A 25,378-nucleotide genomic window follows, 5' to 3' on the forward strand; every position below is an offset into this window, starting at 1 on the left:
CAGGCTATGTGCAGTACAGTGATGATGTCACTGCTACTTTTACCAGATAATGCTGGGATTTGCATAGACAAAGTGAATGTATAACTTTTTGTGACTCTCACAAGGGTCTTCAAACTACGGCCCTCCAGTTGTTCAGGAACTACAATTCCCATCATGCTTTGTCATGTCTGTGAATGTCAGAGCTTTACAATGCCTTATGGGATGTGTAGTTCCGCAACAGCTGGAGGGCCGTAGTTTGAGGATCCCTGCTCTAGAAGGATATTTTTGTGCCTGGAGTTGTGTTTTAATAAAATCATAATTGTAATTGAACAGCATCTATTAGCTGGAACCTGAAGCCAATTTCTTGTGTCATCAGTTTGCAGGTTATTGCGGATGGCTCTCACCTTTTGTGCACCTCCTCCAGCTCCTCCTCCTTTTCCCGAGTGATTCTTTCCAGCTCCAGGCGATGCCGGGCCTGCCCTTCCGAAGCCTCGATCTTCAGCCGCTTGTTTTCTTCTTCTGTTACCACCAGACGGTCTGCGAACTCCTGACGGATCACATCCGATAGGCTCTTCCTCTCCTCGTTTAACCGGTCTGTGATCTGCAATTGGTCAGCAAAGAAGAGCGCTCATTAAAAGGACAGCCATTACTACACTCCTTAAAGAGATATTCCTTTCCTACAAGTACAACTAAATCTAAATCAGATTTAAATACTTGAATAAAGTTCAGGCTTGTTTTCTTTTCCAATTCCTTTGTACTACATATATTTTTTACCCCTTTAACAATGGCGGCTCTTGTGGCTCCTGTACACAATGATGTGGGTAGCTCACGTCAGCTAACCTAGTGGTGGTCCCATTGCTGTGGCCGTGCTGAAGAGTGCCTGGCAATGATGTCAATCAAGCTCTATGCCCCACCCACTGTGCTCTTGTAGTACACATCCAACGGTGACAACGCTGAGACACGCACTAAGACCGCATTCACACTATTACGACTTGGACCGCGACTTGTCAACCTGACAAGTCGCGGTCCGTCACGCTCCCATTGTGCGGTACAGGAGCCGTTCTAATAGGAGCGACACAAGTGGCTCCAACTTAGAAAAAGGGTCCTGTACTACTTCGGGGCGACCTGGAGGCGACTTGCATAGACATTCATTTTATGAAGTCCATGCAAGTCGCACCGAAGTCACGCTGCACGCGACTTCACAGGTCGCCCCCGAAGTCGGAGCGACCTAGTGTGAACCGGCATTGAGGCAGCGTTGTCACCTTAGGAGCAGAAGTGCTCCTAAGGAGCACAGCCATTACTTTCAGGACCAAAAAGGTTCAAGAAGAATAAAACTGCCAGTCCGCAGGCTTTTGCTCCCCATATGAAGGATTATATAGCAGGAGGGTGCAGCGCCAACTAAAATAACAAAGTCTTGTTAGAAAATAAAGTCCATAAGCTTAAAAAGACACTCAATGTTGGAAGAGAGCCGCACACCGACTGCTGAGAGTGAGAAAGCAATCCTGCTTACCAGATCACATTGACCCTCAAGTTATAGAGAGGTCAATAAAAATTTGTGGAAATCCAAAGTTTAATCAATCTGTTGCTGGACCAGGTGTACACAATGTCCTCCACAGTAGTTCCAAGGCCAGAAACGACTCCACACTCAATCTTTGATAGGCTTCCAATTAACGATCGACTGATTATCATAAATCAAGGGCCGATATTGACTTTTGCCGATATATCTGTATCGGCCCCGGAACTGGCTGATATTCCAAATATTGCTCATGTAAAGGTAAAATGATGTCGCAAAGCATAATTCCATTTACAAATGTTATTGAATATGCCACTTACATATGTAGAAATTAAAGATACAGTAAACCCCCCTCCATTGCGGGGGTTACGTTCCGGACCCAGCCGCGAAAAGTGAAATTCCGCGAAATAGAAAAACCCTATTAAAATGCATTGTAGGCATGATTTTTTTACTGTCACTGTACGTGTAAAAGCATTTTAAGGTCTTTAAACACACTTTTAAAACAATAGAAACTCATTTAAACACATAAAAGATACTTAGAGACAGAGCAAGAGCTATGAAAAACACAAAAATCTTTCATTTTTAATGATTTATATAGTAAAATAACATTACAAAAAAAACGCGAGTTACCGGGACCGCAAAAACTGAACCGCGATGTAGCGGGGGATTACTGTATAAGCAATTCCACATTAGCAGATCTGCTGGCAGATCGGTATCTCTCACCCACTTGCCGCAAGCGATACCCGGGTGATACCGCTACAATTGGCATCCACTCAATACTGTTCTCTCTCACCTGCTCCATCTCCCACCCACCCAATACGTCTCTTACCCACTTGCCGTAAGTGACACCCGGGTGACACCGCTCCGTCTGGCATACGATGACAATCTCGGAGGTCATGACCATGGACATGTCGCGCATGACCACGCACGTAACCTCCGAGATCATATGCCGAACGGAGCTGTATCACCCGGGTGTCACTTACGGCAAGTGGGTGAGAGACGGATTGGTATCGGGTGGTTGGGAGATGCAGCGGGTGAGAGAGAGCAGTATTGAGTGGATGCCGAATGGAGCGGTATCACTTACGGCAAGTGGGTGAGAGACGGATTGGTATCGGGAGGGTGGGAGATGCAGCAGGTGAGAGAGAGCAGTATTGAGTGGATGCCGAATGGAGCGGTATCACCCGGGTATCACGGCAAGTGGGTGAGAGATACCGATCTGCCAGCAGATCTGCTAATGTGGAATTGATTATATCTTTAACTTGTACATATGTGAGTGGCATATTCAATAACATTTGTAAACGGAATTATACTATGTGACATCAATTTACCCTTACATGAGCACCACCACCTAATGGTTGGAGGAGAAGACTAGTCTCGGACCCTGACATAGGAAGTACAAAATATCGGCCGATACCGATATGCAATGGCCAAAATATCGGTATCGGCAACGAAAAACGATATCGGTCGATCCCTACTTCCAATCCGGAAGCAATAGGCAGGACCAATAGCTTAACCTCTACACTATGTGTATAAACTTTAGGTACACAGACCAGAGAGGTTAAGCTATTGGTCCTGCCTATTGCTTCTGGATTGGAAGCCTATCGAAGTAGTTTCTGGCCTTGGAACTACTATGGAGGACATCCTGTACACCTGGCGCAGCAACAGATTGATTGAACTTTGGCTTTCCACATGTTTTTATTGACCTTTCTATAACTTGAGGGTCAATTTGATCTGGTAAGCAGGATTGCTTTATCCCTCATGGTGGTAACGTGTGTTTCTAGCCCACAGCAGTCAATGTGGGGATCTCTTCCAACATCAAATGTCTTTTAAGTTTATGGACTTTATGATGTTCTAACAGGACTTTGTTATTTTAGTTGGCGCTGCACCCTCTTGCTATATATTTTTACTGTGGGTGTGCGATCAAACCTATTGGTGCTGGCTGCCTTTTTTTTTATATCATTATCTTAACTAAGATATCATTTGTTTTTATTTATCCATATGAAGGATTATCTACCATTTTTTAAACTTTAGGGTTTAAATAGACTCTGTGGGGATCAGAGGCATAACTAGAACCTTCAGGGCCCCGGTGCAAGAAACCATGAAGGGCTCCCCGGACCCCTAGCCGGGGGCCTTCCCTTCAAGCCTGGGGCTCTTCCCACTGATCTTGGGGCCCTTTACCAAGTTCTGCAGTGCGCCCCCCTTCCTGCCATCTTGGGGCCTCCCCACGGTGGTGGAATGCCAGTGACAGTAGTTTTTATTGTATTATTTTATTTTTTTTACAATGTCACTGACTATGACTCTGTACATTCAGAAAAGGAAGGAGCTGGTAAATTACATATTTACTGACCCCTTCCTGGTTCTCTATTGTGACGTATCCCCTGCAGCAGCCGGCAGGAGAGGGGAGGGAGCACAATGTAGGGGGGGGGGGGGGACCAGGGGAGCACACAGGGGCCCAGATACAGCAGAACACAAGTGAACTGGATAGGAGGAGTGGTGGGGGCAGCATACAGAGGAACCAATCTCCTCTATTTCCTTCCTGCAGCTACAGGAGGAAAAAGGAGGACAGTGATTTCTCTACATACTGCCCCCGCCGCCCCTCCTATCCAGGTGTACAGGGGAGCTGCACAGACACCCTGGAGCATGGAGCCCGGTTGTAATTGCAACCCCTGTAGTTACGCCCCTGGTGGGGACTTTATTGTAAGATATCTCTACTGGAATTTCCATATCATTGTCATATTTTATTCACAGACAAGTGGCGCCTCTCTCCTCACCTTCCTGATGTCCTCCACCTCCTGCTCTCTCTGCTTCAGAAGCCCCTGCAGTCGGATCTGCTCCCCCTCCAGCTCCGTCACTCTCTCCTTCAGCTGATTGCACCGGTCTTGCAGCTTCCTTTCCGACTGCTCCATTTCTTGCAGTTCCGATTCGTATTTCTCACGAACTCTTTTAATTCTACAACATAAAACATCTTGTGTAAAATCTCTCCCTGATCAGCCAGTGGTGTCATTCTACAGCAGGGGGTCTTGAATTAAAAATTCACCGGGTCCAGTTTGTAAAATGTTCTTGTGGCAGAAGTTTGAATCTCATGTTTGTGCTAAAACACATCACAGTTCCCCCCACCGTACATCACTGTCTTCAGCCTCCCTTCACACATCACAACCCCCCTTCACATCATGGTTCCCCCTATACATTAGTGTCCACAGTCCCCCCTTTAAAGCAGTCCAACATTGTCCTTGGTTCCCCTTCACATCACAATGCTCCTTTACACATCAAAGTGCCATTTTTACACATCACCGTGCCCATTGCAATCATAGCCCTCCTCTCCTATCCTCCTACATCACAATCCCCCCTGCACAGTTCCACCAGGGCAGAGGCACATGGCATCTGGGTGTGCTCGCTCTCTAGTCTCCTGCCTGGCCGCCTCGATCATCCTCACAGTGGGCGGGAGGTGCTTCATCTCAGGACAGAGGGTGGGAGCTGCCCAACTTATTACATTAACAAGAGGGTGATTATCAAATACCGCCTCTGTCCGGATATACAGTCCCTCCCTCCCCCGCAGAAAGGATGATAGCGACGGTCACTGTCCAGACAGGGCTGTCTCTCAGTCCGCACCACGGACTCTCTACGCCAGGGGTCTTCAAACTATGGCCCTCCAGCTGTTCAGGAACTACAATTCCCATCATGTCTGTGAATGTCAGAGTTTTACAATGCCTCATGGGACGTGTAGTTCCGCAACAGCTGGAGGGCCATAGTTTGAGGATCCCTGCTCTACGCAGTTTAAGGTTAAACCGCTTCTCTTCCAATTAAAGTGAATGGCCACGTGAATAGTTTGTTCCCTATGCTCATTTGTACAGTATTTGTACATTGATATCATATCCCCTCTCAAGCGTCTCTTCTCCAGAGAGAATAAATTCAACGCTTGTAGTCTTTCCCCATAGCGGAGATGGGGATTGTAGACGTGCATTGCAATGCAAAGTTAAAAGAACCCCCAAGAAGGCTACAGTGCACTGTAATGCACCCAAATATAGTGCACCACCTTGTGTTTGCCTGCACTGAAAAAAATCTTGCAGGACCTATTTTTTTCATGTCAAAAAACAACAAATGAAAATTCCCAGCTCAGTTACCAGCCATCCTGCAACAAACCAAATTGTCTTGTCCTACAGTTCACATTAAAACCAAGGGGTTAGGGCTCCACCAGCCACCCACAGAATCTGTTGCAATCCTGCTTATCTCTAGATGCTTTCGCTCCCCTAATCGGCTCCCTGCACTGAGCTAACATCCTCCTAACATTCATGAGCAAAGACCGCTCGTCATCGGCGGTGGAAAGGCTAAAAGAATTTGCCCGGGTAGACAAGCAAGATGGCGCCTGCAGCCCTCCCCACATGAGGAGCTCTGGTACAGCAGCCTTTGAGCATCCAAAAGCTGGATCCACATCCGAAAAAACAGGTAAGCTTACCCTGGAACATGTTAATGCCCAGCTCAGAGGCATAACTAGAACCTTCAGGGCCCTGGTGCAAGAACCACGAAGGGCCACCTGGACCCCTGGCTGGGGCTCTTCCCACTGATCCTGGGGCCCTTTACTCTCATTGCGGGGCCTTTTATTACGGGCCCGCAGCAGGACCCTTTCACAAGTTCTACAGTGGGCCCCCTTTCTGCCACCTTGGGGCCTCCCAACAGTGGTGGAATGCCAGGGCCCGGTCGCAAGTGTGACCTTTGCAATCCTGGAAGTTCACGCACTGGAGTCAGTCGTTTTTATTTTTTGGTATTTTAATTGTATTATTTTTTTATCATTTTATTTTATTTTTTTACAATGTCACTGACTATGACTCTGTCCATTCAGAAAGGGAAGGAGCTGGTAAATTACATATTTTTCTCTATTGTGACACATCCCCTGCCGCAGCCGGCAGGAGAGGGGAGGGAGCACAGTGGGGGGGGACCGGGGAGCTCACAGGGGCCCAGAGACAGCAGAACACAAGTGAACTGGATAGGAGGAGTGGCGGGGGCAGCATACAGAGGAACCAATCTCCTACATTTTCCTCCTGCAGCTACAGGAGGAAAAAGGAGGACAGTGATTTCTCTACATGCTGCCCCCGCCACCCCTCCTATCAAGGTGTACAGGGTAGCCGCACAGGCCTCCTGGAGCATGGGGCCCAGTTGCAATTGCAACCCCTGTAGTTACGCCCCTGACCCATCTGCTGAATGCCATCACTGCTTGTAATACATCCCTCATGGGCAAAATGGAGGAGATAAAGGTGGCTATAGGCCTGATGAGACAAGACCGAGAGCAAGTGGCAGAGACTGAGCGCATGATTTCTTCCCAGGAGGATGAGGTCTCCCCTGTCCCTAATAGGGTATCTGCAGCTGAAAGACAAATCTCTTTCTGGTGCCAGAAGGCAGAGGATTTAGAAAACTGCCTTAGAAGAAACAACCTTAGAATTGTGGGCTTACCTGAAAAAGCGGAGGGTCAGAATCCTGGGGATTTTGTGGAGACCTGGTTAAAAAATACATTCCCATAGGCTAAATTCTTCTCAGCTTTTGCAGTAGAAAGAGCACGTAGGGTGCCAGCAAAACCCTCTCTGCCAGGAGCTGCACTGAGGCCACTGCTTGCTAGAATGCTTAACTGCAAGGACAGGGATCATGTCCTCTGCAAAGCTAGGCAGAAAGGCCAGATCCAGTTTGAAAATACACAGATCTCAATATTTCCAGACATTTTTAAGTGGAACTGCAAAAGCAAAAAGCCTCCTTCACTGACATCAAAAGGAAGATGAGAGAAAAGGGGATTGTATACTCCGTGTCCTTTCCTGCCCAACTGAGAGTAATTGATGGCAGCACGGTTATTTTCTTTACAACTCCTGAAGCTGCACTTGAATGGTTTACATCAAAAAGGTCGTCCTCTATGATTTCTCTATATATGCAATAATTCTTCAAGGTGTTTTTCTGCCTTAACTTTTTTTACAAAAAGTACCTTGCAGTACTGCCACGGTAAGCATACATTACTTGCTTCGGTTATTCTTGAAGAATGTGCCTTTGCTGCTGACACAGCAAACTTTGGAAGTTGACTTTATTATACAGTTTGCTTTATAGCATTGCTGATTATTGAATGTCAGACTATTACTACAGAAACAATGCCCTTCTTTTTACCTGCTTTCACCTGTGCTCTGCTGAGTTTTTACACTGCTCAGGTATCATCCTCATGAGCTGCTGCCCCCTACTGGACTCAGAGTACAAGTTCTACAATCAAGAGCAGGACTTCTGGATTTCCCCACATGCTGACTTTTGTTGAAATGTTGAGACACAGGTAACTATTTATTTATTTTATTTATTTCAGGTACTTATATAGCGCTGTCAATTTACGCAGCGCTTTACATATACATTACACATTCACATCAGTCCCTGCCCTCAAGGAGCTTACAATCTAAGGTCCCTAACTCACATTCATACATACATAGTAGGGCCAATTTTATACAGGATCCAATTAACCTACCAGCATGTCTTTGGAGTGTGGGAGGAAACCCACGCAGGCACAGGGAGAACATGCAAACTCCAGGCAAGCAGTGTCGTGGTACATACTGAACACTTTGCTTATACATTTTTCTACACCTAATTTATATAATGCAAATTATTTTTGACTTCTTTTGAATATCACCCTATAATACTCAAATGGGAGTGTGTGCTTGGGTGGTGCTTCCACGTATTGTCCACACATATGCTGTTGCAATGTGCGGACAATGCCCCATTGAAGTTCCTTTTTTTGCTAATCTTTTATTCGATTTCAGTATTAAACCATGTATATAGTTTGGGATCAGACCAGGGGTGTTGGGTCATTTGCCAGTTGAGCTTTTGGTACACAAATGTCCTATCCAGTCTAAAGAGTGAAAGGGGAAATACACCTCCTGTGAAAATCCCTGCAATGTTTAACATATTAGCCACTATGCATAATGGCCTCTGTCAGTAATGTCCTATCATGGAATGTGAGAGGATGTCAGTAATGCCCTATCTTGGAATGTGAGAGGGATGGGCAACCCCCCCATAAATGATCTCAGGTATTCACTACTATAATGAAATCAAATGCTCATTTAATGACACCAGACAACGAACATCATTTAAATAAACCATGGCTACAATGGACAGGTCACTCATGTCATTCCTCCTATTCCAGGGGGTGTCCATATTGGTATACCGCTCTGTTCAGTTGGAATGTGTATCAGTCAAGAAGGACCCATTAGGGAGATATGTCTTTGTACGTTTATATCTATATGCCCTACAATTTGTTATTATGGGTATTTATAACCCTCCCCCAGCTACTTTACAGGTGGTAAGGGAGGCAATGGTATTTGCTGCATTATACCCCGAGGCATAGGTTTTATGCCTAAGTGACCTAAACCTTTTAATGAATCCTCTTCTTGACAGACATGGTGACCCTTTAGCTTCCGTACCACAAAACCCATCTGCATTTAGCCAACTAGTCACTGAAGCTAAAGGGTCAACATGTCTGTAAAGAAGAGGATTCATTAAAAGGTTTAAGTCACCTAGGCATAAAACATATGCCTCAGTGTATAATGCAGCAACCAGGGCTTTCTCATGTTCCATTCCTACCAGGGGCTGCCTCTCCAGGCTACACCTGGCCTTTGGAAATCATAAGACTATTACTAAAGTAACTGCTATTACCTACCTACCTACAGGGGTGTCAGACCATTCACCACTGTTACCTTAGATACTGGATATTCTGGTGTCCGTAAGCCCTGGAAAGTCCAGCCTTCCTGGTTGTCCTTAATTGGGGATAATGATAGGTAGGATCCCTGATCAAATACATGCTTTCCTGGAAGCTCATGGCCCTACCAGGACCCTAATATTCTGGGATACCTTAGGCCTCTTTCAAACGGTCCGCATTCCGTTGCGGACCGTGCTCTGCTCAGCGGGGATTGATCCGCCGATCCCTGCTGAGCCGGCGGATGACAGCTCCGTCTCCGCACACAGTGCGGAGAGGGAGGTGTCAGAGCCCCGCTGCTCTCTATGGGGAATCGGATGAGAGCGGACCGCCTGTCTGCTCTCATCCGATCCCATTCGATCCGATCCCCTGGACGGATAGAAAATAAGGTTTCCATCTGTCCAGATTTCACAGGCTGGATCGTATGCGGGTGTCAGCGGACATGTCACCGCTGACATCCGCTGCTCCATAGGGCTGAATGGGGCATCCGATCAGATCCGCCTAAAAAACTGACAGGCGGATCTGATCGGAACGCCCGTGTGAAAGGACCCTTAAAAGCTTATTTAAGAGGAGCCCTAAAGTCTTCTATTTCTTATATTAAAAGATCCACTTGGCAGGAAGAGTTAGTAGGAAATCTCAGGTAGCTGAGGCGACTTATTTAGATTCCCCTACCAGCACCAATCGAGTACATTGGGAACAGGCATCCCAAACAAACCTGGCTCAACTGTCAGCTATAGCAAAAAATGGAAGGCATTTTACGCCCAACAAAAATACTTTGGTAACCAATCTAAGCGATTGTTAGCACATATGGCTAGACAGCAGGTATCCAACTCTGTGGTGACTAAACAAATACCTGTAGATGGAACTGAGGCACGTACAACAGGGGATATACTCACCTACTGTCATGATTTTTATACCAATATGTATAATACCACTCTTGCATACACTAGACAGGATATAGAAAAGTACTTGGAAGATTTGAGTTTTCCCACCTTGACGCATGACCAAGTATTGATATTAGATGCAGATATTACAGAAGATGATATTGAGGAAGCGGTGGCCTCCATGGCAGCTGAAAAGGTGTCCAGACCGTATGGCCTTCCCCTGGAGGTTTACTGTAGATACTTCGATATCTTAGCACCCATACTAAACACAAATCTGCTCCAAGGCATCTCAAGAGGATAGACTGTCGCCATCTATGTATTCAGCCAATGTAGTACTTATACCCAAGCCCGACAAAGACCCTGCTGTGCTTCTTACTGTCCAATCTCATTACTTAACATCCTATATAATAAAGTACAAAGTGTCTCTGCGTCCAGTCCCTGTGTCCGTGGGATTGCGCTACTGCGCATGTGCCCCACGGACAGCCGTTGGGACTTGGAGCGCAGAGACTTCAGGCGGCCGGGCGAAATTGTTGAAGCGGCAGGTGTGCGCGGGCACGCGGCGGGTGCGCGCACGCGTGGACTTACTGCTAAGCGGCAGCGGCCGTTACAAGTGGCGGCGGGCGAGCGATGTCACGGGAGATTTTGCTAGGGCAACAGGGATGCTATACGCAGAGCTGGCTACGTCACGCGGCTCTATGTTCTAGCGCCCGTTAATTTAACGGGCTTAATGTCTAGTAGACTATAAGATTCTAACAAAAATATTGGCCAAATGCCTTAATTCTGTAATTCTAAGTATTATTCACCCAGACCAAACCAGCTTTATGCCTGGAAAGTCCACATCTATTATTATTCGTAGGACGCAACTCATTATACAACATAGACAATATCTCCCAGAATCTAGTGTGTTGGCGTCATTGGACTCAATAGAATGGCCTTTTCTGCAGGCTGCGCTACGATCCTTTGGATTTGGGGAGAAATTTAAAAAAGGGGTTACTATTCTTTATGCAAAACCTATGACTCGGTTATTGGTTAAAGGTCTGTTATCAGCATTTATACCATTGTATAGGGTCACTCGAACCAGGATTTTCTCTGTCCCCACTACTGTTTGCAGTGGCTATTGAGACGCTGGCACTAGGATTCTGACAGTCTACTCTTATCACGGGTATCACCTAGGGCAGTGGTCCTCAACTCCGGTCCTCGGGGCCAACTAACAGGCCAGGTTTGCAAGATAACTAAAATTACATCACAGGTGATCTCATTTGCTGCTCAGTGATTGCAGTATTCTAGTCTGCATCTCCCCAAGGTAATACTTAAAATCTGGCCTGTTAGTGGGCCCCGAGGACCGAAGTTGAGGACCACTGCCCTAGGGTGCAAAGAAAAAAAATAATATAATAACTGTGCTCAGTCTGAAGATATAGATAAAACACATAGGCTGCCAGCACCAAAGGATCAGATTGTAGTCCGAATAAATAATAGAAAAAATGGGGTGCAGCTCCAAAAGCCACAATAATAATGATAAACAGTCAAATAATTTATGGTAACGATGTGAAATTCAGGTATATCCACTCAGCATATTCTGTGAGATAGGTGTTGAAACCCCACGCCCAGGAGAGGTGATATATCCAGGAATCACTCCACCAGAGTCAGAAAAATAGCAGCGCTCAGATATTATGGATTCCAATTAATCCCCCAGTGTGATGAGATAAAACGATGTGAAAGGTCAATCACCGGTAGATCCACCACCAGGAGAGCAAGAAACATACAGCCTCTTACCAGATGGTCCAGGTTAGACAACAATCAAATATGATTCAATCAGGCAAAGCAGACATCAATCATTTGGGCGTTAGAATCCAATCATATAGACCAAACTAACAAAATGGTCCACATTGTAAATGTAAAGGAACAACAAAAACGATCATTGCGCAGACATCTTTTAAAATTTTATTAAAACATCAAAGGCCTGCACGCACATGAAATCCAAAGCAACAAACGTATAAATAAAAAATTGATGTGGCTTAGTTTCTATCCAAAAGCATGGCCGACCTCCAGTAGCATGCCAGTGTCATTAGTTAAGCTCCTCCAAACATGTTTCGTCATAACTGACATCAGGGGGCGTGACCACACAGCAAACCTCAAGCTATAAATAGGTGCTGCGCCGGAAATGGACTGAGGTAGGAGGTCACTCCACCATAGTGCTCAAGATAGGTGAACCGCTTACCAGAATTAATTGACCCTCAGATTATAGAATGGTCTAATGCAGCATGTAGTACAGATTCCTCCCAGGATCAGCAATGAAACTCGTAATCCACCAGATCCTCTCAAATGATAGCAGAGAGTAATAAGATCAGCAATGGTAAATCAGATGGCCAGCCCAACTTCTCCTTTAACATGTAGGCAGGATGATCTACTGACAGTGCGGACCTTGTGTTGCTGTTATAAGAGATGAAGTGATCTGGCAGGTCGGTGCTGCTCTCATAACATGACCTGCCAGATCACATAACAGCAACACAAGGTCCGAACTGTCAGTAGATCATCCTGCCTACATGTTAAAGGAGAAGTTGGGCTGGCCATCTGATTTACCATTGCCGATCTTATTACTCTCTGCTATCATTTGAGAGGATCTGGTGGATTACGGGTTTCATTGCTGTACTACATGCTGCATTAGACCATTCTATAATCTGAGGGTCAATTAATTCTGGTAAGCGGTTCACCTATCTTGAGCACTGTGGTGGAGTGACCTCCGACCTCCATCCATTTCCGGTGCAGCACCTATTTATAGCTTGAGGTTTGCTGTGTGGTCACGCCCCCTGATGATGTTTATGACGAAACTTGTTTGGAGGAGCTAACTTTCATTGCTGATCCTGGGAGGAATCTGTACTACATGCTGCATTAGACCATTCTATAATCTGAATGTCAATTAATTCTGGTAAGCGGTTCACCTATCTTGAGCACTGTGGTGGAGTGACCTCCGACCTCCGTCCATTTCCGGTGCAGCACCTATTTATAGCTTGAGGTTTGCTGTGTGGTCATGCCCTCTGATGATGTTTATGACGAAACATGTTTGGAGGAGCTAACTTTCATTGCTGATCCTGGGAGGAATCTGTACTACATGCTGCATTAGACCATTCTATAATCTGAATGTCAATTAATTCTGGTAAGCGGTTCATTTATCTTGAGCACTGTAGTGGAATGATTCCTGGATATATCACCTCTCTTGGGCGTGGGATTTCAACACCTATCTCACAGAATATGCTGAGTGGATATACCTGAATTTCACATCATTACCAATAAATTGACTGTTTATCACCTAGGGTGGCAGATCTGATGTCATAGGCCTAAATGCTGATGATCTTGTATTATATCTGCAAGATGCGTCAGCATCCTTGACTAAAGCCATGCAAATTATAGACAAATATAGTGCATATTCTGGTCTCAAAATGAACTGGCAGAAATCAGCGATGATGCCTCTTAACCCTCAGGCTTTTTCTCACAATGCAGCGGTCAGTCCGCTTAAGGTGTTGTCCTCATTTAAATACCTGGGAGTAATTATTACGCTATCACAAACGGAAGCTCTGAAACTTAACTTAGACCCTCCTCTTCAAATGATCAAGCTTAAATTTAATATCTGGGCCAAGCTCCCTCTGTCAGTGGCAGGCAGGAATAAATTTGATAAAGATAGTACTTTTACTCAAATGCTTATATGTAACTACTTATATATGAATGGTGATACTTAGATCGTTCTTTAACCACTTTAAGATTGGAGGATTTTCCTGCTTAATGACCAGGCCACTTTTTTCAACTTGGCACTGCGAGACTTTAACTGACAATTGCGCGGTCATGCAACGCTGTACCCAAACGAAATTTACGTCCTTTTTTTCCCCACAGAGCTTTCTTTTGGTGGTATTTGATCACCGCTGCGCTTTTTATTTTTTGCGGTATTAATAAAAAAAGAGCGAAAATTTTGCAAACAATTGACATTTTCTACTTTGACTGTTAACAAATATCCAATATATTCAATTTTTGTCATATATTTAGGCCAAAATGTATTTAGCTACATGTCTGACAAAAAAATTCTCAATGAGCGAATTTTTAACCACTTTAAGACCGGAAGATTTTACCCCATTCCTGACCAGGCCCTATTTTGCGATTCGGCACTGCGTTACTTTAACGGACAATTGCGTGGTCGTGCGACGCTGTACCCAAATTAAATTTACGTACTTTTTTCCCCCCACAAATAGAGCTTTTTTTGGTGGTATTTGATCACCTGTGCGATTTTGAATTTTTGAAAAAAAGAGGGACAATTTTGAAAAAAAAAAAAAAATATATATATTTTTCACATTCTGATATATAACATTCCCCCCAAAAAATTTACAAATCAAAATTTTTTAACATTTTAGGCCAATTTGTTTTTCTGCTACATATTTTTGGTAAAAAAAAAATTGCAATAAGTGTATTTTAATTGGTTTGCGCAAAAGTTATTAACTACAGGAAAGATTTATGTCATTTTTATTGTTTTTTCACTAGTAATGGCGGTGATCTGCGATTTTTTGCGGGACTGTGACATTGCGGCGGACAGATCGGACCCCTAACTGACATTTGTGACACTTTTGGGGGGACCAGTGACATTACTACAGTAATAAGTGCTAAAAATATGCACTGTTACTGTAATACTGACACTGACAGGGAAGGGGATAACACTGTTGGTGATCAAGGGGTTAAATGTGTGCCTCATGCTTACTCACGTGTGTAGGGCGAGGGGGTTCTGTGACACAGATAGATTGCAGGTTCAGCTATGCTGAATCCTGTGATCTGTCCCTGTCTGTCACAGAGAAGATCCGCCTGCTTTGTTTACACAAGCGGGCGGATTTTCTCACTCTTTCCCCTTTCTTTTACTCTTTCCCCGACGATCGGGGAAGAGAGACGGTGATCGCCGTCTCTCCTCCTGCCCGACTCCAGCGGTATCTAAACACAGTGGGATTGAGCCTCAGGCGGTGAGACAAGGAGGAATCCAGCGACGTAGGTCTACGTCGCTGGACCCAGGGCTGCCACCTTGCTGCAGTAGCAGCAACGTGAGCAGTCTTAAAGTGGTTAAAACCCTAGATACACGGTGTACATAATTTATATGGGTGAGCAATAGAAGGAAAACTAACACTCTATGTCCTACAGCAACCCAAGGCTGAAGCTGGCATGGCACTTCCTAATACGTATCTTTACCATTTAGCAGGGCAACTACACCATTGGGTTGATAGGCTATCCCCTGTCACCCTGGCGGTGGTAGAATCACATTTGGCTCATATGTTGAATTGAAAGCACCTGTTGATCGTATTATAGGCTCCCTTGTCCTCCTTGGGAAGAGACTGCATACCAATTCTAACCCTGGCACATATGGTATGGAGAGAAACTAAAAAATTAGACAGGTTTTATGCTATTATTCTGGAGTTACCCTTGTGCCACAACCCCATGTTCCCTCAGGTTCTGAGCTTCACAGATTATTCCTTCTGGGAAAGTAGGGGTACTGCTACACTACAGGACATATATACTGGAAATGTTTTGGCCTCGTTCTCAGATTTACAGAATAAATATGTACAGCTTTCTATAGATACCTCCAGCTGCGCCATGCTCTACAAACTCAGTTTGGTGTCACCGGCACAAAATGTTCTGATTATCCAATGATAGTGGTGATAAGATCACAGGGCCCTAAGGGGCTTGATCTCTGTGGTCTATTCCCATTTACTGGCTGCCTTGATTAACAAACATCCTTTGGAGATTTGCACTAAATGGCAAATAATTATATCTGATTTGTCGGATGAGAACTGGGAAGAAGCGTTTAACTCCCATCTGACACTCAACGTATTCAATTATATATGATTTATCAGTCGTACTTAACCCCAGTGCGACTCCATGGTATGCATCGTATCCCCACCTCTGCTGCACCAGGTGTACCTGCCTGTGTGCATATTTTAGTCACGTAATGTGGTTGTGCCCTGGCATTGATACATATTGGAGACGGGTGATAGATGTATTGTCTAGAGTTCTTTCTATCCCTGTGCCTTGCACCCTGCGCATTTGCCTGTTGGGTATACTAGACGAAGCACAATGGCCAAATTATACCAGGGTTTTATTGGAGGAAACACTATTTTTGGCTTGAAAGGCTATTGCATTTAAGTTACATAGTAGGTGAGGTTGAATAAAGACAAAAGTCCATCCAGTTCAACCTGTGTAGGGGTGTGTGGCCGTAAACATCTCTCATACCCCTGAATGTTCTGATCCTTGAGATGTATGTCTAAGAGTCTTTTGAAAGCCACCATACTTTCCGCAGAAACCACCTCTTGTGGTAGCGAATTCCACAATCTTGTAGCCCTAACAGTAAAGAACCCCCCACGTTGCTTGAGGTTAAAATGCTTCTCCTCTAATCGCATTGTATGCCCTCGAGTCCTCATGCAATCCCTTCGACTGAACAGCTTTTTTTCTATGCTGAGATCACCATTGAGATATTTAGAAATTGCTATCATGTCCCCTCTCAGGCGTCTCTTCTCCAGGGAGAATAAATCAAGCGATTTCAGACGCTCTTCATAATTAAGGTCCTCCAATCCCCTAATCAGTTTAGTTGCCCTTCTCTGGACTCTCTCCAGCTCCAATCCATCCCTCCTGAGGACTGGCAACCAGAACTGGACAGAATACTCCAGATGTGGTCGGACCAGAGTTTTATAAAGTGGAAGGATTATAGTTTTATCTCTGGAATACATCCCTTTCTTTATGCATGCTAATATTCTGCCGGCTTTGGCAGCTGCCGCTTGACATTGCATGCTATTGCCTAGTCTATCCTCTACCAAGACTTCCAGATCTTTCTCCATTTTTGATTCCCCCGAAGGTTCCCCCCCCCCCCCCCCGAAAGTGTATTGTGCTTTTATGTTTTTAGTCCCCAAGTGCAAAACCTTACACTTCTCCACATTAAACCTCATTTGCCATGTCGTTGCCCACTCTGTTATTTTGTCCAGGTCATTCTGTAGGATATCTGCTTCATGCTGTGCAGTTATTGCCCTGCCCAATTTTGTGTCATCTGCAAAAAGAACTAGAACTAATTACCACCCTTTGGACACGCCCTTTTAGCCAGTTCCGTATCCAAGAGCAAACCCTGCCGTCAATGCCTGCAGACCTTATTTTATAAATTAAGCGCTTGTGGGGAACTATATCAAATGCCTTAGCGAAATCCAGGTACACCACATCCACTGGTCTTCCCATATCTAGCTCACAGCTCACCTCCTCGTAGAATGTTAAGAGATTGGTTTGACAAGAACGTCCATTTGTAAACCCGTGCTGATTACTGCTGATAATGTTGTTGTCTTTAGCAAACTCTACGATATAGTCCCTTATCATCCCCTCCAGAAGTTTACATACTATCGATGTCAGACTGACAGGCCTATAATTTCCCGGACATGCCTCTGTCCTTTTTTGAATATCGGTATCACCTTAGCTTTCCTCCAATCCCCTGGTACATTTCCTGTCATAATACTGTCAGCAAAGATCAGGAACAATGGTCTAGATATAACCTTACTAAGTTCTTTGAGTACTCTCGGATGTACGCCACCCGGGCCTGGTGATTTAGTGAAATCAATCTGCTCCTCCATCCATCCGTTAATGGATCCAGAAGGTGAATCAGATACTGCCTTATGAAAAAATAATTTTCAAACACAGGGGCTGTCCCAATAATTACAACAAGGTGTGGGATGTCTGGTGCTCCTCCACTCTCACCACTACTTTATATATGTAAATTGGGATACACACTAGTAGAAAATCTGCCGAAAATTCCCATCCGAGGTAAAAATCGTACAATTTTTGGCTAGTGCGTACACAACTTTCAGCAGCCGATACCGACATTTTCAACGAAAAATAAAAAGCGGAGGGACAAACACCAAAATTTTTATCGTCCATCCCCAGACGACCAATTTTCGTTTAATGTGTATGCAGTACGTCCGCGAAAAATCGGATACGAAAGACCACGCATGATCTGAAGTTGCTGACAACCCCGAAGTCTAGAAACAAATGTCCCAAAAAAATAAAAAAAAAAATAAAAAATCGGACGAGAAATTTTGTGAACATTATGCACTGTCAACTAAAAACAGTTATGACCACTGAGCATGAGAGAGAAAAATCGGAGGATATTTTGTGTACGAGCCTTAAGGGGAGTGCTATTTGTTATTGCCCTTTGTTTGCATAGGAGATTATTTCCATGTACTAGTTGTAGCTTTGCTATACATTCAGACTGGATGTATTGGATCAAAGAGGGATTTGTCACTGATCTTTGTTATGACTGGAAGCTTAAAGTGTTTGTTACCCTAAAAAAAAAAAAAAAAAAATAGAAATCCTGTTTCCTAATAGCAGGTTAAACCGCACAGTGTGAAAGAAGAAAAATGGTCGCACACCACCGCGGAATCCAATGAAGAAAAGTTCTTTGTTCACATAAGTGGTACAAGGTACAGCAGAGTAGGACAGTAGATGCGTTTCACACGACTGATACGTGCTTGTTCACTAGTGTCTACACTAGTGAACAAGCACGTAGCAGTCGTGTAAAACGCGTCTACTGTCCTACCCTGCTCTACTTTGTACCACTTATGTAAATAAAGAACTTTTCTTCATTGGATTCCGTGGTGGTGTGCGACCATTTTCTTCTTTCATGCTTCTCCTGGTGGCAAACCGAGGTTCAGCACCCACCTGGAATCGTAGGCTTTGACTAGCCTGAGCATTGTTATCTCTCTTCATTGTAAACCGCACAGTGCTTGCGCTATCCAACCTGCCCTCAGGAATCTGTAAAAAATCTAATTTAGAAGAACTGTAGAAATTGTCAACAGCCAACCTGTTTTGACTATCACAGATTGCAATGCTGTATTCAAGCTGCTGTTCTACTGGCCAGCCTGGGGACAGAACAGCACATAAACCGTAAAATAAAGCGAAATCAGTATGTACAGTTTGTTAATTTTACAGTAGTGAATCAATGGGGTGAATTTACTAAAGGGAAAAAAGACAGTGTACTTTGCAAGGGCATTTGCTCCAGAGCTTAGTAAATGAGGAGAAGTTCTGCTGACTTCCATCAACCAATCATGTGCAAGTAAAAAATTATGTTATGTTTGGTAATTTTCCTTGCATGTGATTGGGTATTCTTAACTAAGTGACACTTCACCTTATTTACTAAGCTCTGGGGCAACTGCAGAGTGCACAGTCTTTTTGCCTTTAGTAAATCCACCTCCAAGTGTTTATTTCTGTTACTCTTGATAGAAGACTCTTCTTTCACGCACCTGTTCTCAGCAGCTCTTTCACATTCCTCTCTTGCCGTTGTCATCTCTGACTCCAGACGCTGAATCACCAGTTCTATCTCCTTATCTCTTCCCTTCCGGACCTCGGCTTTTAGCTCTCTTTCCCGGGTCAGAAGCCAGGCTTCCTGCAGGAACAACAGGAGTGGGAAAAAGTTCCTGAACTGCTCAATAAAAGCAATCTGTGACTATATGTGTCATTAGAAGGTCAAACTCTTCAACGAGCTTACAAGAAAAAAGAAAAAAAAAAGTGTTTCAGAGTTTAGTTTAGACAGGCAAATTATTTAAATAAAGGCATCGGAGTCAAAAATTTTTATAAAAGTAGTTTGTTTTCAATGTTTTTTTTAAACATAATTTAGACAAATCGTGCCTGTCCAATGAATGTGATAAATATGGAAGCAAATTTCAGTGCGGTGTGGACAGCTATGGCCTGGGGTGACAGACAGTGAGGTCCTGCAGTTGGCAACAATGGCAAGCAGTGTGGTCCTACAGTTGGAAACGGCGGCAGACAGTGGGGTCCTACAGCTGGCAACGGCGGCAGACAGTGTGGTCCTACAGTTGGAAACGGCGGCAGACAGTGGGGTCCTACAGTTGGAAACGGCGGCAGACAGTGGGGTCCTACAGCTGGCAACGGCGACAGACAGTGCGGTGTGGACAGCTATGGCCTGGGGTGACAGACAGTGAGGTCCTGCAGCTGGCAACGGCGACAGACAGTGCGGTGTGGACAGCTATGGCCTGGGGTGACAGACAGTGAGGTCCTGCAGTTGGGAACAATGGCAGGCAGTGGGGTCCTGCAGTTGGAAACGGTGGCAGGCAGTGGGGTCCTGCAGTTGGAAACGGTGGCAGTCAGTGGGGTCCTGCAGCTGGCAACGGCGGCAGTCAGTGGGGTCCTGCAGCTGGCAACGGCGGCAGTCAGTGGGGTCCTGCAGCTGGCAACGGCGGCAGTCAGTGGGGTCCTGCAGCTGGCAACGGCGGCAGTCAGTGGGGTCCTGCAGCTGGCAACGGCGGCAGTCAGTGGGGTCCTGCAGCTGGCAACGGCGGCAGTCAGTGGGGTCCTGCAGCTGGCAACGGCGGCAGACTGTGGGGTCCTGCAGCTGGCAACGGCGGCAGACTGTGGGGTCCTGCAGCTGGCAACGGCGGCAGACTGTGGGGTCCTGCAGCTGGCAACGGCGGCAGACTGTGGGGTCTTGCAGCTGGCAACGGCGGCAGACTGTGGGGTCCTGCAGCTGGCAACGGCGGCAGACTGTGGGGTCCTGCAGCTGGCAACGGCGGCAGACAGTGGGGTCCTGCAGCTGGCAACGGCGGCAGACAGTGGGGTCCTGCAGCTGGCAACGGCGGCAGACAGTGGGGTCCTGCAGGTGAAAATGGTGCAGACAGCCGAGCTGTGGCGGGTGATGGGTAAAATCGTTCAATGACACCATGCAGTGGCACACAATGGTGAATAGATGTGCACATTATCTAACCAGTGAAGAGCCTCAAAATAAGCCACTATCATGCCTAGGACTCACTAACAAAAGCAGAGAGTTGGGACAACTCCTGGACTAAAGTATTCAAATCTGAGACTGGAACATCTAAAGATATTCAGGTACTCCAAACGATGAAGCTGTTCCAGTGATGATATCTGAAGATTAAGCATTCATCTGAATTACTGCAAGGTTTTGATGGTCAACATCACATTGTCCAGTAAAGCCGGCACAAACTGTTCCCTCGACAGAAAGTCAAGTATTCCATAAAAGGGATGCTCTAAAAGTGCAGCAGAGTAATTCAGATGCCAGCAGTGCCATGAACTGATAGTAACCCTAACCTCCTTGGCAAAGCATAAGAAGAGCTGATGTGCTGGAAGGACAGGAACATGTAGGGAAGCATTTTTGACGTCCACAGTAGCCAGAAAATTGGCCTTGTGAAGATAGGGGATGACAGGTTTGTTGGGTTTCATGCAGAGTTTCAAAGCTTTGAGGTCCAGACAGGGGTGAATGCATTCTTTGGTCTTGAGAACACTGAACAAACTGAAGTAAAACCCCTGGAATTGTTCTGCTACAGGAACTTGGGCAATAAAATCTTGACCCAGAAGACCTGATTGAGAGCTGAAGGTTTGATGGAGAAACAGAGGCGGAGCAAGGAATGAAACTCCAGTTCCTAACCCTGGGACATCAACTGCTGCACCCCAAGAATAATCTGAGATGCAAGCTGTCAAATCATTGGCAAGGGTCAACAAATGTCCCCCCACTCTGAGGACACACCTTTAAGCGTAGGAAGGCTTGTCAGGGCATTTAACACACTTGCAGTGCAGAGGGGTCTCAGCATGGAGGTCAAGACATTGGAGAAACAAAAGAGAAGTTTATAAACCACTAAAGAGGGAGGATTTTGCAGTCTGATTCTTAAGGTCCGTACACACGAGTCGAAATTCGGCCGGGAATTTTCGTCCGACGAACGATCAGCCGATTGTCGGCTTGTTAGTATGATGCTTCCGACAACCGACTCCGACTTTTCGGCCGAAAAAAATCTGGTGTGCATGCTATAAAATTTTGGTCCTCTGTCAAAAAACGTCCGATTTTCGTCTCATTAGTACAGATTTCGACAGGGAAAAATCTTATGAGCAAGACTGGGCATGCTCAGAGAAGAAAGAACACAAAGAAAGCAAACCAACACATGACATCACTTCTGAAGTAGAATTTTGTCGTGCGGGAAAATTCGCGTGCAGTCTAGAGCACATTCCAACCAACAAAACACCACGCTGGACAAAAGATGGATGATCGGTCGGCGGAAATTCGTTGCGTGTGTACGAGGCTTTAGTCTTCTTCTGTGGAGGAAGAGGAGGGCTCTCAACATAAGTAGCATCCTTGAGAATGTTGGAAAAAGCTCGTCCAAAGGGACATTGTCCGTCAGAGGCCATGCAGATCGAATGCTTTTTACACAACAGCTCCACAGTTTAGCACTTTAGTCAAAGTGTCCTATATATATATATATACTATATGTTGGAAGGCAATATGTTTTCTACCACAAATGAGACAGAATCCTTCTAGTAAAGAGGGTAAAGAACGCTAAAAAGGGCTTCCAACTGCTTATCAGTTGGGTTCTTAAAGACAGGCGTGTCTTATTTTGGAATAGTTCGCCCCTTGTTAAGGTAGGACACTGCTGGATCCACTGCGGGAATTGACCACTTCTGCATGAAATCCTCACCAAATACACAATAAGGGGGAGCAAACATCTTATCAGGTGGTTTCCAATCTCCATACAGAACTAGTTGGAAAAACAGATGCAAAGGGAAGGTTTTACATCGCCCAACCCTGGAAATAGCACTGGTAGAAGCACCAGGCTGCTCCCCCAAATGTTAGGGTGCCCCCGCTCAGGCTGACAAGGTCCGATTAAATGGATGCTGCTGACTAGTGAGGGTGCAGGCTGAGGAGAGGTTCATCTAGACCCAAAGTACATCACAGAAATAGGAAGTGATCTCCTGGCTGCAGCACACCTAACCCGGCCCAAGTGGTTAGCAGGTAAAAGCAGCCTCAGCTTGGTTCATCCAAGCCATGCCTCCAAGGTGTTTCGCCCCGTCCCTGGCGAAACATGTTGGGAGCATGGCTTGGATAAATCGAGCTGAGGCTGCTTTTATCTGCTAACCACTCAGGCCGGTTTAGGTGTGCGGTGGCAAGGCCAGGCTGCTTCTCTAGCTTCAGAGTGGTGTGCACTGTATCAATAACAGCAAAGCATGAAATTGTCCAAAATGTCATGGTATGCCGACACCTTAAGAGTTCCCTTCACTGGAACTAAAGGGGCCAAGCCCAACCCCTAAAAAACAACCCCACACCCTAATCCCCCCTCCACCAAATGATTTGGACCAGTGCACAAAGAAAGGCCCATAAAGACATGGATGAGTGAGTTTGGGGTGGAGGAACTTGACTGGCCTGACCTCAACCCAACAGAACACCATTGGGTTGGATTAAAGCGGAGACTGCGAGCCAGGCCTTCTTGTCCAACATTAGTGCTTGACCTCACAAATGTGCTTCTGAAAGAATGGTCAAACATTATAGACACACTCCTAAACCTTGTGGACAGACTTCCCAGAAGAGTTGACGCTGTTATAGCTGCACAGGGTGGGCAACTCAATATTGAACCCTACAGACTAAGACTGGGATGCCATTAAAGTTCATCTTTGTGTAAAGGCAGGTGTCCCAATACTTTTGACAACATAGTGTAGCAGAGGAAGGAGTCAGCAGACAGAAATTACACTTCGTGCTCTGGACTGAGACAAGTACACACTATAGAGGGATATGCTTGGTTTATATTTTTCATGTCTGAGGTTTACAACCACTTTAATGCTGTATGGCAGGAAAAGCAGCGTGGAGAATGCAGCAAGCGACCAATCCCACAACATTATTCACTTCAACTGAAAAACCAGGAATAATGGTGCCCAGCGATCTAAGGAAATGAGCTTTCAGGGCTTGGCCGAACCAACTATAGGATGCAGTCTATCCTGAAGAGTTCCCCCTTATACAGGATATCTTACTAAAGTTCATTCACTGTGTAGAGGGAGAGTCTGCGGTCTCTGTTACCCTCCCTGGCGGTCTGATTATTATGTCAGTATTTTTTATCATCAAAGCGGTACATTGTTTTGCATTGAAATCATTTTTTTTTATTTTATTGTAGGACTGTAATTCTTAGGAATAAAACAGTAAAAATGAATAAAAATTATTAGTAAATGAATTATTAAATTAAATGAATTAATAAAAAATATTAATAAAAATAAAAGGAATAAAACAGTAAAAGTGCAGGCAGGGCACTGGGACAAAGCACTAGGGATAAAACTGAGGTGAAATGGTTTGATACATTAATTTAATCCTAACAGATTACAATGTATCATGTCATGTTTTGTGTACTTTTTTTAAAATCTTCCACCCCCCCCTGCGTCACAGGGAAGAGAACCCGGAAGACGGATGCCGGCGTTCTATCAGAATACCGCCACCTATCAGATTCTGCAACCGGAAGCGACGTTCGGAAAGAAAAACTTTACTACGCATGCACCATGCGGTCCAACATGGCCGCTATGCCTTCCAATAGCTTTCCTAATGTGACAGAACACGAAGCAGCTGCAGACATCTTACACCCACGCAAGTCTTGAATTTTAGATTTGTTTTACCAGTAAACTGACCTTATAGACTGAATAACAGAATTAAATTTCTATTATAAGGCCCCTTTCACACACGAAGTCCGTCAGGCGGACTCCGTTTTTCTCAGCGGGGAATCGATCCGCCGATCCCCTGCTGAGCAGGCGGATGACAGCTCTATCTTCGCTCTGTGTGCGGAGCTGTTAGGTCCGCTGTTCTCTATGGGGGAATCGGATGGGAACGGACCATCTGTCCGTTCTCATCCGATCCGATCTGCTAGACGGATGGAAAAACTGAACTTTTGTAAAATTCCTTTCTCTTACGTCCTCCGACAGTCGCCGCCTCCTCTAAGTCATCACTATTGGTATTGACTTCCACTCCGCAGGAGTAGCTAGGCATAAGACTTAGTCAAAAGAACAAAAGCATTTGCATAGACACACCCATGGGGGCTGTCCCACTGGTCAATACCCCCCTGCATTGAACACTCCCAACTCAGTTTCTTTCTGCCTAGCGTCAGGAGTAGTTAGGCTTTCCCTGTGCTGGGGCTACAGTCTCAGCCTTTCTAATCTCTTTTATTTGATTTTCTTTAAAAATGTCAGTTTTTTCTTGTTATACTAGCTGTTTATTTTGTCAGCTTTAGTTTTTAGTCAACTCTTCGGATGAAGATGGATTCTTGCGGAGCTGGGAATCGGACTGACCGCCCTGGTTCTCCAGGGCAGAGGGTCAGAGGGACCCCCAGCCCGCCATCGAGCGTTCAGCCATGGTTCGTCCTGGCATTATGAACGACCCATCCCTGCTCGCAGCAGGGATGCAGCCTGGAAAATAAGGTTTCCATCCATCCGGTTTTGACGGATCGAATCGGATGTCAGCGGACATGTCTCCGCTGA

General features: G+C 45.4%; 1 protein-coding gene across 2 annotated transcripts in view; it reads right to left on the reverse strand.

Moving 5' to 3' along the window:
• Positions 1-25,378, reverse strand: part of CEP131 (centrosomal protein 131) — a 143,020-nt gene that overhangs the window by 26,302 nt on the left and 91,340 nt on the right. For both annotated transcript variants that reach the window (XM_082271797.1, XM_082271796.1), the window contains 3 exons: positions 19,375-19,517; positions 4,264-4,441; positions 384-580 (listed from right to left, as the gene is read on the reverse strand). In XM_082271797.1, the coding sequence (XP_082127923.1) occupies positions 384-580; positions 4,264-4,441; positions 19,375-19,517 (518 nt within the window). The remainder of the gene's footprint in view (positions 1-383; positions 581-4,263; positions 4,442-19,374; positions 19,518-25,378) is intronic.

The sequence above is a fragment of the Pelophylax lessonae genome, assembly GCF_965119305.1.
Source record: "Pelophylax lessonae genome assembly, chromosome: 11".
NCBI classification, from domain to species: domain Eukaryota; kingdom Metazoa; phylum Chordata; class Amphibia; order Anura; family Ranidae; genus Pelophylax; species Pelophylax lessonae.